The sequence below is a fragment of the Microcaecilia unicolor genome, chromosome 8, assembly GCF_901765095.1.
Source record: "Microcaecilia unicolor chromosome 8, aMicUni1.1, whole genome shotgun sequence".
NCBI classification, from domain to species: Eukaryota; Metazoa; Chordata; class Amphibia; order Gymnophiona; family Siphonopidae; genus Microcaecilia; species Microcaecilia unicolor.
In genome coordinates, this window is record NC_044038.1 from 28,439,156 (window position 1) to 28,457,254 (window position 18,099).

General features: G+C 42.6%; 1 protein-coding gene across 3 annotated transcripts in view; it reads right to left on the reverse strand.

The window, feature by feature from the left end:
* Positions 1-758: 758 nt before the first annotated feature.
* REXO5 (RNA exonuclease 5) overlaps positions 759-18,099 on the reverse strand; it is a 55,797-nt gene continuing 38,456 nt past the window's right edge. For all 3 annotated transcript variants that reach the window (XM_030212798.1, XM_030212799.1, XM_030212801.1), the window contains exons 18-20: positions 12,776-12,963; positions 11,092-11,201; positions 759-1,849 (exon numbers count right to left, since the gene is read on the reverse strand). In XM_030212798.1, coding sequence (XP_030068658.1) covers positions 1,783-1,849; positions 11,092-11,201; positions 12,776-12,963 — 365 coding nt within the window. In that variant the 3' untranslated portion in view covers positions 759-1,782. The remainder of the gene's footprint in view (positions 1,850-11,091; positions 11,202-12,775; positions 12,964-18,099) is intronic.

Here is an 18,099-nt window from a genome sequence, read left to right on the forward strand (position 1 = left end):
GAGGAGAAGAAGAATGGGACCTTTACATATTTTTTTTTTTTTTTACACACCCCCTGTCACACATTAGGTTAATCAGCTCAGAGGATTCAGACTCTTCCAGAGAATTATCTTTGAAGAACAGCCTCTACAAAAGTTCTGGATCAGAGCCAATATGGATATTTAAGAATAAGATGTTTTAAAGATGTATGAGAAGTAAGCTGAAGCTTTTAATATTTTTCTTTACAAACCTGGCTTATCCGTTTGCTTGATTTTTGTCAATACAAAATATGCCCAAGAGATATGCCACATGTTTTGTTTTACTATACCAACAACATAACAAGCAGATCGCTGAAACAGACTTAGAAAGCTTTATAGTTCTTGGTTGTGGAAACATCCAGGCTTCCTTGTATAAAACGATAATATTGAGCGTTTAGTAAATGCTGTAGTTTAGTGGTACTTGATATACTGCGTTTGCCAAAACTGTGCAGCTCAAAGCGGTTTATATAAAAGTTAAAATCGGAGAAAGGGAAATGAACTACAATAATCGATATAGGAAAGAAAATAGGAGACAACAGTCATACAAAAGGAAAGAGAAGGAAAGGACAGGAAGATGAAGAGATAGGGCAGCACAAGGGGAAGAAAAGGAATACTCTAGAGAATTAAGTGTGGGCGCTGGACAATAGCTTAATTCAGTGGTTCCCAAACCTGGTCTTGGAGGCACCCCAGCCAGTCAGGGTTTTGGGATATCCACGAGAGATATTTGCATGCACTGCCTCCACTGCATGCAAATCTCTCTGATGAATATTCATTGTGGATATTCCAAAAACCTGACTGACTGGGGTGCCTCCACAATCAGATTTTGGAACCACAGGCTTAATTACAATTAAAAGCCAATTTGTAAAGCCAAGCTTTTACCGCTTTTTGAATTTGTCCTGGGACAGCGCCCTGTGGATATCCTTAGGGAGTAAGTTCCACTGGTGGGGTGCAGCACAGACGAAAGCAGAGTGTATTCCACGCTAGCCTTTTTAGGGCCATGGAGAATCGGTCGATGGCAGCGCAAATCATTGAGGTTAAAGGATGAGTCTTTCAGGACTAGATCTCATCTAAAGGAGACCCCATTAACCTGCCATTCTGTTTTCAACAAAGGCTACTTTAAATTTTGAAACTAAGTCAGGATCAAATCTCAAGTGCTGATTTGTACCCCACTAAAAGAGCCAACCAGTGACTTGCTGGGATCCTTATTTATTGAACAGGGAGTGGGGTAATACCACGGTACAGAAGCTGGTTCCGCTTCGACAGGTTCTTCTCAGTTGTTTGAATTGAGACGAACCTGTCGAAGTGGAACCAACTTCTGTACTGTGGTATTACAGCTCTCTGTGCCTGATCCTACGCCCACATTCCTCTCTTAGGGGCAGTTATCAATGTGGGCTACTGTTAAGCCTGGTTATTTTAGCATAAGGTCTCAATGAATAAAATGGGACCCTATCCTAAAATAACCTGACTTAACAGTAGCCCACATTGATAACTTTCCCTGTTAATGAAACACAGTTTTCAGCATCTCATGCCCAGCAGCAGCGATGCCCGTTGCATGAATGATAAACAGCCCTGACTCTGCCTAGGTATGCAGTGTACAACAGTTACAGAACAGGTTTAATTAAAACATTTAATTTTACTCCTGTCCACTCACTGCACTGAATGCTAGTGCAAAATGGAGGTTTTTATTTAAAAAAAATATATAAAAAATTGCTTCTTTAAAATCTTCACAGCAGGACTATAAAGAGCACTTGGCAGAGATTCTATGCATCAATCATTGCTGCAGTTGTCCTCTTTTATTCCTATTAAACCAAAGCCAGAAAAGGATCTGTGAGAGCTGAAAGATAAAAAAAAAAATGGCAGACATGGTTATTTTGAAACTTCATTGTTACCATGTTACAGAGATTGCACAGCAGTGAAACAACAGCAGCGAATGCAATGCATTTATATCTGGTTCAATGTCCCATCAGGTACCTCTAAAATAATAGAAAGGGGAACTCAGGACCTGCTTGAAGAATCTGGCTGGTAAAAGAGCAGCTTGCATTATACCTTTAGCCAAACTTATTTTGTTCTTATTTTCAAGTCTTTTACCCCATCCTTGCAACGTAAGAAGCTAACCTCCGAATTCAGAATAGTTTACTTGTGCATCTGGGATGTAATTAATCAATTAAGTGCTATCAATTATTGGAGCTAAACACTTAATTCACAGTCATTAGGAGTTATACATAGATCACCCTACACCCTCCCCTATAACATACGAACCTAACTTTCATAGCGGCAACTCCTGGCCAGATCAGGAGTGTTCCCAGAAATTAGGCATGATTTCTCCTTGTTAGAATTACAGCGCGAAAGCTATTAACAAAACTAATAAATTGTCATGACTATCCTCGAAGTCTGACTAAATTGCAAGTAATCTGAACATTACAATAGCCAAGCTCAATCCCTGTCTAATCGAGGAATATATCTTGAACATAAGACCAAATCTCTTCCCAGAAGGATTGATCGTATTACACTCGTAAATCATATGTGGTAGGTCTCCCACTGCTTTATGGCAGGGCCAACACATGTGACCCCAGTGCTTGTGTGCAAGAGAAAATAAACATATTGAAGCAGACTAAAAGAAAATTGCCAGCTCTGTCCCGCTGCTCAGACAAATGGTAATGGAACCCAGGAGGGAAGGGTTGAGACTGGATCTAGTACTCAAAAATGGAGGAACCGATTCCAATGTCCGGGTGGGTGCCCACCTAGACAACAGTGATCACCACATGATATGGTTTGATATAAGAGCAAAAGTGCAGACGTACTGATTTTGGCAAAATGGCGGAATACCTGAAGAAGGAGCTGATGGCATGGGTAGGCAAAGGTGAAGTAGAAGCGCAATGGTCCAAGCTGAAAGCTGCTTTAAATAAGGAAACAGATCTTTACACAAGGCAAGTTAACAAAAACAAGAGAAACAGGAAGCCTATATGGTTCTCCAAACAAGTGGCTGAAAAAATAAGGGCAAAAGAAGCTTTGTTCCAGAAATCTAGAAGCACACAAGAGCATCACAGAAAAGATTACCGGATTAAACTCAAAGAAGCGAAGAGGGAAATATGGCTAAAATGTAAAGAGAGGTGACAAGACCTTTTTCAGATGTATTGGGGAAAGGAGAAAAGATAGGAATCGAATTATAAGACTGAAAGATGCTGAGAATGGCTATGTAGAGAGTAATGAGAATAAAGCTAACGTGCTAAACAGAAGAAAATCCTGGAGGACCACGGTCAACTGCCAAGGGTATATCTGGGAATGGAGTGGATATTGTGCCGTTCATGGAAGAAAGCGTTTACAAACAGCTTAAAAATCTGAACGTGGACAAAGCTATGGGACTGAATGAGATACATCCCAGGACACTGAGGGAACTCAGAGAAGTCCTGGCGGGACCTCTTAAGGATTTATTTAATAGATCTTTAGAGACGGGAGAGGTTCTGCGGCATTAGAGACAAGCTGATGTGGTTCCTCTTTACAGAAGCGGAGACAAGGAAGAAGTAGGAAACTACAGGCCAGCAAGCCTCACATTGGTGGTAGGAAAAATAATGGAGTCGCTGCTGAAGGAAAATATAGTAAACTTTCTAGAAGCCAACAGGTTACAGGATTCGAGGTAACATGACTTCTTTGGCTGGGTGACCAAAGAACTGGATAAAGGACATGTGCTAGATGTAATCTACTTGGATTTCAGCAAAGCCTTTGATATGGTCCCTCATGAATAAGCTGAGAGGGCCGAACTTGGGTCCCAAAGTGGTGAATTGGAATGGAAACTGGTTGACTGACAGGCAGCAGAGGGTGGTGGTAACTGGAATCCACTCGGAGGAAAGGAAGGTGAACAGTGGAGTGCCTCAGGAGTTAGTGTTGGGGCCAACTCTGTTTAATATATTTGTGAAGCTATTGCTGAAGGGTTAGAAAGAAAAGTTTGCCTTTTTGTGGATGATACAACGATAGCCAATAGAGTGGATACCCTGGAGGGAGTAGAAACCATGAGAAGAGATCACCAAAAGTTAGAAGAATAGTCTGGCAGTGCCAAGAAGTGCAGAGTGATACACTTGGGGTGCAGAAATCCAAAAGAGATGTACCAGGTAGGAGGAGAGAGATTGGTAAGCTTGGCTCCGGAGAGGGACCTTGGGCTGATAGTGTCTGAGGATCTCAAGGTAATGAAACAATGCGACAAGGCAGTGGCCATGGCCAGAAGGATGTTACGCTGCATAGTGTGGGGTATAACCAGCAAAAGAAAAGGTGTTAATGCCCCTGTAGAAGTTGTTAGTGAGGTCCCACTTGGAATAATGTGTTCAGTTCTGGAGGCTGTATCTTGCTAAGGATGTAAAAAGACTTGAAGCGGTTCAAAGAAAAGCAGCAAAAATGATACGGGGTTTGCCTAGCAAGATGTATGAGGAGAGACTTGATGACCTGAACATGTATACTCTGGAGGAAATGAGAAACGGGGGAATATGATACAGACGTTCAAATATTTGAAAGATATTAATCTGAAAACAAACCTTTTCCAGAACTAGAGGACACTAATTGAGGTTGAGGTGGGGCTGACTTAGGAATAATGTCAGGAAGTATTTTTTTCACTGCGAGGGTGGTCGATACCTTGAATGCCATCCCATGGGAGGTGGTGGAGATGAAAACGGTAATGGAATTCAAACATGCGTGGGATAAACACAAAGGAATCCTGTTTTGAAGGAATGGATCCAAAGAAGCTTAGCTGAGATTAGGTGGCAACACCAGTAATTGGGAAGAAAAGCCAGTGCTGGCCAGACTTCTACAGTCTGTGCCTCGATCATGGCTGAATAGATTTGGATAGGTTGGAATGGAGCTTTTCAGAAGCTTCGATGACAACTTCTCAAGTTTTAGAATAAAAACCGTGCTGGGCAGACTTCTATAGTCTATGCCCTGAAAATGGCAAGGACAAATCAAGATCAGGTATACAAAGGCAGTATCACATCATACCTTATGTAATGAGTTTATCTTGTTGGGTAGACTGGATGGACCATACAGGCCTTTAACATTCCATCATCTACTGTGGCTCTGCCTGGTGAACTACTGCTGAATATCGACGTGGTTTAAACAGGCTATTATCAACCTCTTAAAAATCAGCTGTTTCTGGCATAATATGAAAAGCAATCCAAACAATAGGGAATAATAAATTAATACCGGAGTAATAACTATACTATAACACTAAAAACTCCAGTAATATACCGAAAACTTTAACTTTTATTTTCACCAATTACATTATTACAAAGACAGATGACATACATCATCTAACTGCACTCACATTCATCAACATTCATCCACCACTCGCCCTTACTGCCTAATATGAACTTCACATGTTTATCAAAATAATGCAATACAATATATCACATGATATGTGTCACACAGTTCATCGAAGTTGCCTTCACAGCACGACTGGTGTCTTTCCAGACGCTCTGCTCTTAAAGCCAGCTCATTTGCTTAAGCTGCATTTTCATTCACGCAGCCTGCTTCCGGTTTATATATTGCTTGTACAGGGACCAAGTCCCCACTGCCTCTGTAAATCACAAAGTCCATATGCTTCATCTAGACACTCCAGCGCGCTGTAGAATTTTCTTAATTCCAATTAATACTAGGCAATGGTGAGTGGCTACACCAGCCACCCTCACGGCAGAATCGTTCTGCTGTTCATGTTCACTAGCGGTTCCCTGATGCCGGACCGCATTTCAACTCTTCCTCAGGAGGAAACAGCATATCGTCTACAATATTATAAAAATAATATCACTCTAAATGTGAATCCAGTGCATTTCTTCTTACCACAATCTAAATCAACTACTTGTATACGGCTGCTTGCCGGAAGGATACTCACCCCAGCAGGGGTCGGAGGATACAACGCTGAGCTGCTAGGGCAGAACGCACTCATTTTCAATCACCGGTGCGGGAAGACACGCCCCCCTGCATTCAATTAAGTTAAAGGGGCACCACATCAGATCATAGGGGCACCAGTGCGTTATGCCCTAGCAGCTCAGCGTTGTATCCTCCGACCCCTGCTGGGGCGAGTATCCTTCCGGCAAGCAGCCGTATACAAGTAGTTGATTTAGATTGTGGTAAGAAGAAATGCACTGGATTCACATTTAGAGTGATATTATTTTTATAATATTGTAGACGATATGCTGGTTCCTCCTGAGGAAGAGTTGAAATGCGGTCCGGCATCAGGGAACCGCTAGTGAACATGAACAGCAGAACGATGGCTGTTGTAGCCACTCACCATTGCCTAGTATTAATTGGATTTAAGAAACTTCTACAGCACGCTGGAGTGTCTAGATGAAGCATATGGACTTTGTGATTTACAGAGGCAGTGGGGACTTGGTCCCTGTACAAGCAATATATAAACCGGAAGCAGGCTGCGTGAATGAAAATGCAGCTTAAGCAAATGAGCTGGCTTTAAGAGCAGAGCGTCTGGAAAGACACCAGTCGTGCTGTGAAGGCAACTTCGATGAACTGTGTGACACATATCATGTGATATATTGTATTGCATTATTTTGATAAACATGTGAAGTTCATATTAGGCAGTAAGGGCGAGTGGTGGATGAATGTTGATGAATGTGAGTGCAGTTAGATGATGTATGTCATCTGTCTTTGTAATAATGTAATTGGTGAAAATAAAAGTTAAAGTTTTCGGTATATTACTGGAGTTTTTAGTGTTATAGTATAATATGCAAAGCACCAGAACACGTATGAAGCTCGCAGAAGAAGGCATGGAGAAATATGTCATTATTTTGGATAAATAGCATGGTTACTACTTATTTCCATGTGGGTTTCAAATCAGAGTTAACATTAAGCAGAAGGTACAGCTGGCTGCTGCAAGAATCAGATGGCCACATGACATTCACAGTGGGCGGGGGATGGAACGTGTGGTTTGCAAACATTAAGCATTTTGAGACTAAACAATAAAACGCATGCAGTGCTTCTGAGAAAAGGCTGGGCTTCCCACTCACACTGATGTTACACTGCATGAAAACTCTCAAGAGAGTAAGAGAAGTGCATTAGGGAACCTTGCTAACAGTACACACACACAGATTGTTTATTTTCTTATGAGATTCATGTAGAGTGCCAGTCCAGGAGGCTTTGATACCCGGGAAGGCACACATCGACTGCTTAAATTGGGAGATTTGGGTATTTTTATGACAAAGGCTTTGATGTTTAAAATGATCGTCTACCAGTTGTTGTTTTTAGATGATAGGGAAAGAGGATGGGATTTGATATACTGCCTTTCTGTGGTTACAATCATATTAAATACAGATACTTATTTTGTACCTGAGGCAATAAAAGGTTAAGTGACTCGCCCAGAGTCACAAGGAGCCGCAGTAGGAATCGAACCCGGTTCTCAGGCCATTGCACTAACCATTAGGCTGTTCTATTATTTATGAATTTTTTTTTTACTGTTCACTGCTGAGCGAAGGGATTTCCTGGATCCCAATGTCTCAAAATAAAGGAACCCTTTTACTAAACCGCATTAAGCACTAAGGTGCGCTTAACTCGCGTAGGGAAAAGGCGTTTTGTAGTAACTGCCTGTCAGCGCCTGTTAACTGCGCTTTATTTATTTTTTGTCTTTTTTTTGCAGGGAATGGACGTGAAAGCATTATCCAGCTAGCATGGAAATGCACATTTACCCCCAAATTCTATAAATGGTGCTTAAAATTGCATGTGCCCAATTTGCGCTAATTGGGTGCTAATTATCAGCACTAATTGGCATTAATTAAAATGTATGTGCACATTTTTAATCACAGTGATTTGTGATAAGATTTCTGTGTGGTTCCAAAAAGTTGGCACTGCCATGGCAAATCAGGAGCGTTCCTACAGTTTATAGAATAAGGGTAATCCACACCTAATTTAGATATGAGAATTTACACCACGGTTTACTTAGTGTAAATCCTTGCACCTAAAGTTAGAGGCCGATCCCAGTGCTAAACATATTCTATAAACGGTGCCTAACTTTCAACACCATTTATAGAATAGTGCTTAGTAAGTTTGTCTTCGTGTGGCACTATGTATAGAACTTGGTCCTAAACACAGGAGCATTTAGCGTGTCCTAAATGCGAAGCGGTAAGTTCTCCCACGTTAATATTTTTAAAGGTCTTGAGCTATTGCAGTGGTTCCCAAACCTTTTCAGTGTGTGATGCCTAGTGTTCAAGCAATTTTTCATGGTGCCCCCCCCCCCCCAAAAAAAAAGGGTATTCTGGGGAAAAAATTGGGTAAATAGCAACTTTGCATAAAAGAAAGGATATAGCCAGTGGAAGAGCAGTGTTAACACATTCAAATATAACAACCCAGGTCTTGGCAACCAATCAGCATGTGGTTGCCTATCCCTCTGTGGCACCCCTGTGACTTTGCCGTGGCACACGGTTTGGGAAATGCCAAGTTATTGGAAATATTACTGTGGGCCCTGCAAAAAGAATAAAAAAGTCCTATTTTGGACCATATTAGAAACTGGCTTAGCACACAGGAAAGTCCCACCTTAAAACACGTTAAGCTCATTTAGTAAAAGGACCCCAACATAAATTAATCCCAGCCTACCCAGAAAGAGCAGAGCCTCTTACCTGTAACACAGCAGGGTAAGGTTAATACACACGTACCACTGTTGATGTCAGCTGATGCTCTTCCAAAGCCCAGAAACTGCTGGAAGGTTTTTCTGGGCATGTGTGGAATTATGTATACATTTATATTCTGCCTATAACTAATTAGATTCTAAATCAAACACTCAATCAAAATAAATGAAAAATGTATCAAATGTAAAGAAAATCTGAATGTTGTCTGTATAGATCCCAACATTTCTGGCAGAGGGATGGCTGTGTGCCTCCCTAGCTGGTAACAAAGCTAGGTCTCTCTGCAATGGAAAAGGGAAGGCAGGAGGAATAGGGTAGCCCCATTTTCTTGCTGCCCACAGATCGCCCTCATTACAGTAAAGCAATTCCACTTTCTCCAGAAACAGGCGAGAAAATGCAGCCACAACACCCGTGACGCTGAAGCAGAGGACTGCCCTTTTAATTTAGTTCAACAAGCTGTGAAACCCAGGTGCGAGAAAATCTGGGAAGTTGGAGTTGAAGGTGATCATTTAAAGAGATCCTGTGATGTGTTCAAATGCGTTACCAAATTCATGACAGTAACGTTTGGATAGGTATGGATAGAAGACCAGGTCACAGCCTTGCAAATGTCTATTACAGGTCACAACCGAAGACCGGTGAAGAAGGTTGTCTTTGCTCTTAGTGTACCCTGAAACTGTCACGAAAGAAAAGGGATTCCTGCTTAATGGTAACAGAAGGTGATATGGTTTGCTGTACAATTAACTAGTGTGTGTTGAAACAGTAACATCAAATGGTACAAATAGCTGGGAAAACTCTGTTCCTTGGTGATGTGAAGAAAATACAGTTTGGATCTCCTTCTCTTTAGGGTGTGGACAACTGTTCAGATATGGGAATGAGGTTTGGGGAGGAAAAAGAAGTACCAAAAGCCGATTAAGAGGAAATTCCAATACCATTTTGGAGAGAAACTCTGGATAGGAGCATAAAGCAACCCAGTTAGAAATAATTGTGCAGGTGATGAGATGTAGAATGGGTACAATAGCATTGGTCAATACTAAGTTCACCAGTGGAGGTTCGTTTCCTGCATAGACAATTGTGAAAGTGGTTTTGGTTGGCTCAGAGCAACTTCTGTATGAGGTGAAACAGGAGGCCATTTTTTTCTTGTGGGTTGCTGTTGGTTGTGGCTGTATTGCTCTGGTTCCAGCAGGTGTATAGCTGGTTTTGTGTGTGACTGCATTTTTGGTGTCAGAGTCAAGGGGAATGACAAGATGGATGTCCAGCCACTATGAAGACGCAGCCTTCTGATTATAAACCACATAGACTTTTTCCCTTGTTGGAAAGCTTAGGCAAGCTTTGCTTGTGCTTCCCACATGTTCCCTTTAAGATTTTTTTCAGTGCCCAATGCTTTCTGTATAAGCTCTGAACTACCGCAGGGTTCAGACAGGGGGGGGGGGGGGGGAGTGACATACCTGGGATGGGGGACAGGGGTAGGAGTAGAGGTGGGGTTCTTCTGATTCAGTGAGGGTTCAAGGCCACCGCTGCCTCACGGTTTCTGTGAGTGGACTGTCCCAGTGCTTGTAGGGGCAGGGTCTTTTCCAACTGTGTTCCCCAGTGTCTTAGTGGGGCCTGTGTGGTGCTTTCATGAATCTTCTTTCTATTGAAAGGAAGCTCTGGAATGAGGTGGAGTAGGATGAAGCTGAAAGGGTTAGACTCAAGGAAAAACCTAAGGAAATACGTCTTCATGGAAAGGGTGGCAAATTCATTGAACAGCATCCTCGTGGAAATGATGGCGACGAAGACTGTATCTAAATTCAGTAAAGCTTGGGAAGTACATCTGCCATCATTTTTTTCTGTATTGGTTGAGAAGAGTTTTATGTGGCTACAGGAGCTGAACATGAAATTACCTCAGAAGACCCTGCTGGGTCAGTCTGTTTTCAGGCCCTGCCAGTTTGCCTTCTGCTTCAACGCCAACCATCTCCATCTTTTTTTTCTCTCTCTTTCTTTTATGCGCAAATGTAGTGGATAGCTACATGCCTCTGTTCCAGACAAACAGATAAAGCAGACTGGGGATGTGTGCTGACTGTGCTAGAGCTGGAATCCCCAAAGCATGCCTAGAAAAACCTTCCAGAGGTTTCTGAGCTTTGGGAGAGTGAATCTTCAATACAGACACCATCAGATGACTTCAGCAATGGTGCAGTGGCATTATCCTTCATGTCAACAGAAAACAAAGTCTCCTCCAGTAATGTAACTGGAATTTACAGGCAAGAAAGCCAATGCTGAAAGAAAAGCACAAACTAGGTGAAAGCATTCCTATTACACTCCAATCGGGTGTTCCTAAGAAGTCATCTTTGATAAAGGAAAGTGATCTGTGCTGGGCTCTTTTCCAGCAGTAAGACAGCCACCCAAACTGGGATCAGAGGGCCCACCCTCATCATAGCCAATCTCCAACTCAGTTTATTTTCTTTCAGCTTGGTCTGAGTAAAGATAAATTTACCTCTTAGTTCCTGGTAACAGGACAACACAAAGAGTATTGCTCTGTAATGTCTTATAAAGTTTGTATATGCTCCTGTCAAGTTTCTTCACAATATCTTTAAGGTCATTGTCCTGTGGAAAATAACAAACAGTTCATTGCTGACATGAAACATTCGAATATCAGGATCAGATTTTTCCTATTTGGCTTATTTACTGCCTCCACAGACCCAGAGGCCAGTCTCAAGGCCCCAAAGCAGTGAATGCCACCAACACGAGACAAAAGCAAGGTGAATGCTTTGGAACATGGTCAGACACAAGAAAAAAATTGGCCAGAAGTGGGAGAGAAGCTCTGAACCTTCTGTTTCAATTATTTCACTATATCAATGCAACCCTAAATCCAGGATTTTTTTCAGTCCTTCCTGTTCAGACAGTCACACTCAAACAGGTCCTTGGCAGTTGGGTTTTCAGGATCTCTCTATCAAAATCTGATTAATATAGAAATATACATTAAATAGAATTGCATACACTGAAGGTAGTGCATGCAAACCTCTCTCATGCATATCCATGAGGAATATCCTGAAAACTTAGCCTAGGAGAAAGGGGGGGGGGGGGTCTCTCAATGATCAGTTTGAACAAAACTAGCTTAACACATGGCTTAATGATGTTCCACCTATGCCCAGATCCAAAACTCTCTCAGTGCTCCAGGATCCAAACCCCACCTTGGGTTTAGGATGAAGATACTTCAGTGGGGAAAGTCTCCGAGATGTCCCGCAAACAGCTTTAGGCCCTGTATTTTAATCATGAAATAGGTAGGGATGACAGAAAAGATAAAGACATCTGTGCTTGTAGTCAACAGGCCTTTCTACACAAGGAGGGAGCAGTTTTCAGACATGTCCACACTGCTTACACACGCACAAGTGCTTTGTACCTGTAGGCCCGCAAGCTGATTTCCAAAGGGAAAGTCCCTGTGCACTTTGCTGGATCTGCTTGGATCCACACAAGGCAGGGACAATTTTTTTCAGCGTGTTTCCTGTCAGCAAGCACCCATTATCCTAGGAAATCCCTTCGAAAATCCCTCCAATATTATGAATGATGAAATATTTGAGTCCTTTTACTAAGCTGCGGTAAAAAGTGGCCTGCAGTAGTGTAGGCGTGTGTATTGGGCACGCACCGGGCCAGTTTTTACTGTATCTACAAAAAAAATTTTTTTTTTTTTTTTAATGGGACAGGAAAAGGGCCTGCAGTAAAAAACGAAACCAGCACATGCCCAAAACCAGCCTGAGCCCTTAACGCCACCCATTGATCTAGCGGTAAAGGCTCACGCACTACACGTTCAGTGACCGGCTGGCACACACCGAGTGCTGATTACCGCCGGAACCGGCGCGTAGGAGGAAATAAATAAATAATTCATCCAGGCGTTATGGGCATGCGCCAAATGAGAGAATTACCGCCAGGAAAGTGCGCTGGCCTGGCGGTAGTCTCATTTTGATACGTGCTATACACGTGTACAGCTTACTGCGGCTTAGTAAAAGGGCCCCGCAGTTCAATAAGAAAAGTAAACTCCAGCATTACTGGAGAAGAAGCCAACTGTGCAAATCAGACTAGCTAAAAAACATTACCATAAAGGTGAACTACTGTTAACTGTGAAATGAAAAAGTGTAAAATGATCAGTAAATTGAAGGAGGAATAGGTACTCTGAATCTTACCAGGCGCGAGCCATGCCTTGCAAAGTGCTCGCTTGGTGGAGAGCTCTCTGTGTCCTGAGGCACGAACTCTGCATCCTCGTGGAAATAGCTGGGGGTGAGGGCTTTCCTGCCCCGTATCTTCCCAGACCCATTCTCCTGCTCATTGATTTCCTGAAGGGCCTCCATCGCACTTGCAGAGCTTGGAAACTCTTAAGAAAAAACACAAATAAAGAACCAAGCTGGCAATCTTCTCCTAAGTGCATTATGGAAGCAGATTTTCAGTTCAGAAGACTCCAAAGTTCTCCTTTTTTGTAGGTAGCACTATTCACTCAGAGAGTCCTTTATTAAAGGTTAGCGTGCACTCTCTGCTGCTGGGTCCATAGGAATAAAATACTGCACACTAATGGTGTTAATGTGTGCAGTTAGTAAATGACCCCCCCCCCCCTCAGATAAGGAGAAATAGTTTTTAAATATTATTTTTTCACACTTTCAGAATTTGCATGTGCTACAGACTCTTAGTATCTCTAACCAATCCCTCTTACTGAGCCAGACGGAAATCCAGACTTGGGTCAATATTCAAAGCAATTTAACCAGCCAGAAACGGCACCTGTTCAAGGCTAACTGGTCATTTTCAGGGATACTTGACCAGTTAGTGCCACTGAAAATATCCAGTTAGGGCTAGATTCAGTAAATGGTGCCTATAAAAACCTGCTTAAGTGATATTCTATAAGTTGCGCCTAAACTTCAGCGTGGTTTACAGAATAGCACTTAAGCGTTATGGTTGCATGTAACTTTAGGCATGACAATTTGCACCAATGAAAACGTGATGCAAATGCCCGTGCCTAGATTTATGAGTGGAGCAGCCTTATTCTGTAATTATGCACGTAATTCAAAACCATGCCCTCCTGTTCTGCTCCAAAACACCCATAACCACCCCCTTTTTTGGGCTGCGTGTTAACACCCAATTTAATCTTAGTGCCAACTGCTTATTACAAAGCCAATTACTGGCACTAATTGGCTCATTATTCAATTAAATTGCATGTGTAAATCAGAACCACGTCTAAGCTTGCGCATGCAGTTTTTGGCGACCTTTATAGAACCAGGGGGTTAGCGCCTAATGCAAAACTGGCTAGTTCGGGGCGTTCCAGAAGCAGAGTCCACATTTGGCTGGTTAAGTGCTGGTATTCAGCATTTGACCGGCAAGGGTAACTGCATAAATAGGACCTCAAAAAGTCAGTCCTATCTTTACGGGGTGCCCCATAGCCAGTTAAATGCTGAGTATTGCACTTAACCGACTACAGGGTCTTTTTACTAAGGTGCGCTGAAAAATAGCCTGCGCTGGTGTAGACGCATGTATTGGACATGCACAGGTCCATTTTTCAGCACACCTGCAAAAAAGGCCTTTTTCTGCTGAAAATGGACGTGCGGCAAAATAAAAATCAGCGCGCATTCATTTTGGGCCTGAGACCTTATGCGCATCCATTTTGGACCTTACCGCCTCCCAATGACTTAGTGGTAAGGTCTCGCGTGTTAACCGGGCAGTAATCGTTAGGTTGTGTACCCTGCCGATTACCGCCCGGTTAGTGCAATGTGGTAGAAAATAGAAATTGTTTTTCTGACGTGCATATTGGACATGCGTAGAAATTAATAATTATTGCCAGAGGTACGCGGTAGCTGGGCGGTAGTTCTAATTTGACACGCGTTGTACGAACGTAGATGCCTACGCGTCTTAGTAAAAGGGTCCCTTATGTGTTTGCGGAGCCAGCTAACCTGGAAATTCAATGCCAAAGCCTGGACGTGAACCTGCATTAAATTTCCAAGCATAACGCCGGCAGCAGTAAGCAAAACGCTGTGCACCACAGGCAGAATATTGACCCTATTGCGTGCAAGTTTGCATAGCAGTATATTTTCATGCCATATGTACACCCCTGGCAAGCACTGCATCTGAGCAGACATTTTAGTAGCCATTTATAAGTTTTTATAATCTAAATCCTCTCAGTTTCTGATAGCAGTGGAGGTCAAAGTTTAAAATAAAGAGGGGTCAAGATTTCGTTTTCTTCATATTTCACTGTAAATAATAATAAAGTGAGTGCCCTTGGTACAGGCACCAAAGGTTAAATGACTGGATTAGAATTCACTTGGAAAGCGAGGTGTCATGAAGGCCTCTCAGAGAAGGGGCATTACCAGTTGTCTGCCACAAGGATAAGTCCCTGGTCGAGTTCAATATTTTTTGGGTGACATTGTTGTTGAACCACAGGAAACGATGACAGATAAAAGTCAGATCGCTTATCAAGTCTGCCCATCCATATCAACTACTAATCTTTACAATCTCTTTCTGTCCCTGTTACGGAAGGTTTGTGGATGATACCAAATCTTCAACAGGAAAGTGTAGATAACAGGAGGGATATAGTGAAGTTCGAGGAATATAGAAGATTGGTGGCTAAGATTTAGAGGCTCATTTTCTAGGCACATAGACATACAAAGTTACATAGGTGGAAAAGCGGCACTTCTGTGAATAAGCACAAGCATCTGTATGTGGAACATGCCGTGTGATGCTGCTCTCTTTCTGCACACGTAGGTTTGTGAAATCACTATTCCTGCTGTACATTGCCAGTGAATGTACATGTATATGCCAGTGTCCTTATATGTATTTGTAGTATGGAGTGTTGCCACGATTTGGGTTTCTGCCAGGTACTTGTAACCTGGCTTGGCCACTATTTGGAAAGCAGGATACTGGGCTAGATGGACCATTGGTCTGACCCAGTATGGCTACTCTTATGTAAAGCTCCAGGTTCAGAATAATACTAGGGGAATTCTGAATGTTCTGACCTTGGCGTTCTAACTCTTACCTCAATGTATTGTGCAAAATGGAGCTTCACATTTCCTCTACTATATAAAGAGCTTTTTTCCTCAGTTCTTTAACCACTATACTAAACTGCTGAGAAACTTAGGGGTCCTTTACTACGCTGCGGTAAGCACTAACATAACGTAGTATGTGATGGCAGAGAAAGACTTGAACGATTCATCCAGTCTGCCCAACAGTCACACTCATTATCAATTCATGATTAAAATCAACAAGGAACGTGATATTATATACTTGATCACGAGTCGTTCTTTGGGGTTTCTGGGACATAGAAGTCCGCCTGGCTCTATCCTTATGTTCCACCTACTGGAGTTGCCAGCAAAGCCTACTCCAGCCTATCTGAATATGTCTTGTCATTTGCGGGACCCAGACCGTAAAAGTCTGCCAAACACTGTCCTTGGTTCCAGCTACTGAAGTTGTCATTGAAGCCACTTCCAGCCTATCTTAAACTGGATTGCCATATACAGATACAGACCTACAAAGTCTGCCTGGCACCGGGATTAGTTCTTCACAGCCGGAGTCGCCATCTAAGAGTCACTCACACATCCACCCACCTGCAGCCATTTAAATTTTTTTACATTTTTGTTCTATACCATCTATTTTCTAAATAGAGTCCTTCTGTGTTCATCCTATGCCTTTTTGAATTCCATCACTGTTTTTGCCTCTACAACCTCCCTCGGGAGAGCATTCCAGGCATCGACCACCCTCTCCATGAAAAAGAATTTCCAGACACTACTCCTACCACCCCGCAACCTCATTTCATATCCTCTAGTTTTACCATTTCCCCTTCTCTGGAAGAGATTTGTTCCGACATTAATACCTTTCAAATATTTAAATGTCTATTATATCTCTCCTGTCCCTTCTTTCTTCTAGGCTATACATATTCAGGTCTTCCAGTCTCTTCTCATACGTCTTTTGGCGTAAACCCCATATCATTTTTGCTGCTTTCCTCTAGACTGCTTCTAGTCTTTTTACATCCTTAGCAAGATACGGCCTCCAGAACTGAACACAATACTCCAGGTGAGGCTTCACCAGCGACTTGTACAGGGGCATTAACACCTCTTTTCTTCTGCTGGTTACTCCTCTCTCGATGCAGCCTAGCATCCTTCTGGCTACAGCCACTGATTTGTCACACTGGTTTTTTTTTTCGCTTTAAGGTTCTTGGACACCATCACCCCAAAGCCCCTCTCCCATCTGTGCTTACTACAGTAAAAAAAGGCCTTACTGCGGGGTGTGCTCAGGTGTCCCATGGTAATTTTCTGATCGGCACGAGCTTTCCACATGCTAAAAAATAGATTTTATTTTTTAGTGCTGGGGGTGGGTCGGGGGCAGAGAGCAGGTGTGCACAGCAGGTACATTGCTACGAGCTAACTGATTAGCCTGTGATTACCGCATGAGCCTTTACCACCATAACAGATGGTGGCAGGGGCTCTAGTGGTAAAATTAGCGCATGGCCATTAATAATTAAAAAAAAAAAAGAAAAAAAAGAAAAAGCGGCCCTTTTACCAAACTGTGGTAAAAATAGCCTTAGCATGCGGGAATGACCCGCATAAGGATGTGCTAAGGCCAATTTTTACTGCAGTTTGGTAAAATGACCCTTAGGGAGCAATTCTATATAGGTTGCTAACATTTAAGTGTTAAGCTTGTGTTATAACGGCAGAGTTATGCGCCAAATCCCATATACAATACCAGCAGAAGTCTGCAGTAATGCGCCAAACTAAGTACAACCACTTATTGCACATCTATGGCTGGCGTAAATGGTGGCAGTTGGCCACATAAATGCAACTATTCTATAAAGTGTACACAACAATAGTGAGAACGCCCTTGACACACCCATGCCTCTCCCACGTTAATGCCCCGCTGCATTAGCATGTGCGAGATGTTAGGCAGTGCTCTGGGTATAGAACAGGGACATAAATCTATTACACGCACAACTACTACTACTATTTAGCATTTTTATAGCGCTACAAGGCGTACCCAGTGCTGCACAAACATAGAAAAAAGAAAGTCCCTGCTCCAAGAGCTTACAATCTAATAGACAAAAATAAAGTAAGCAAATCAAATCAATTAATGTGTACAGGAAGGAGGAGAGGAGGGTAGGTGGAGGCGAGTGGTTACAAGTGGTTACGAGTCAAAAGCAATGTTAAAGAGGTGGGCTTTCGGTCTAGATTTAAAGGTGGCCAAAGATGGGGCAAGACATAGGGGCTCAGGAAGTTTATTCCAGGCGTAGGGTGCAGCGAGACAACTACAAATTAACACCAATTAGTGCTTGTTAATGCCAATTAGTGGTAGTTAAATTATTTGCCAATCCAGTGACAATTAGTTTGTTACCATGTACTTCTGACCTCGACTGGCCACTGTTGGAAGCAGGATACTGGGCTAGATGGACCATTGGTCTGACCCAGTATGGCTATTCTTATCCTATATAATAATTCTCACCTCCAACGTTCTGACTTGCTGCCTGGGACCGTAGCTCATTCCG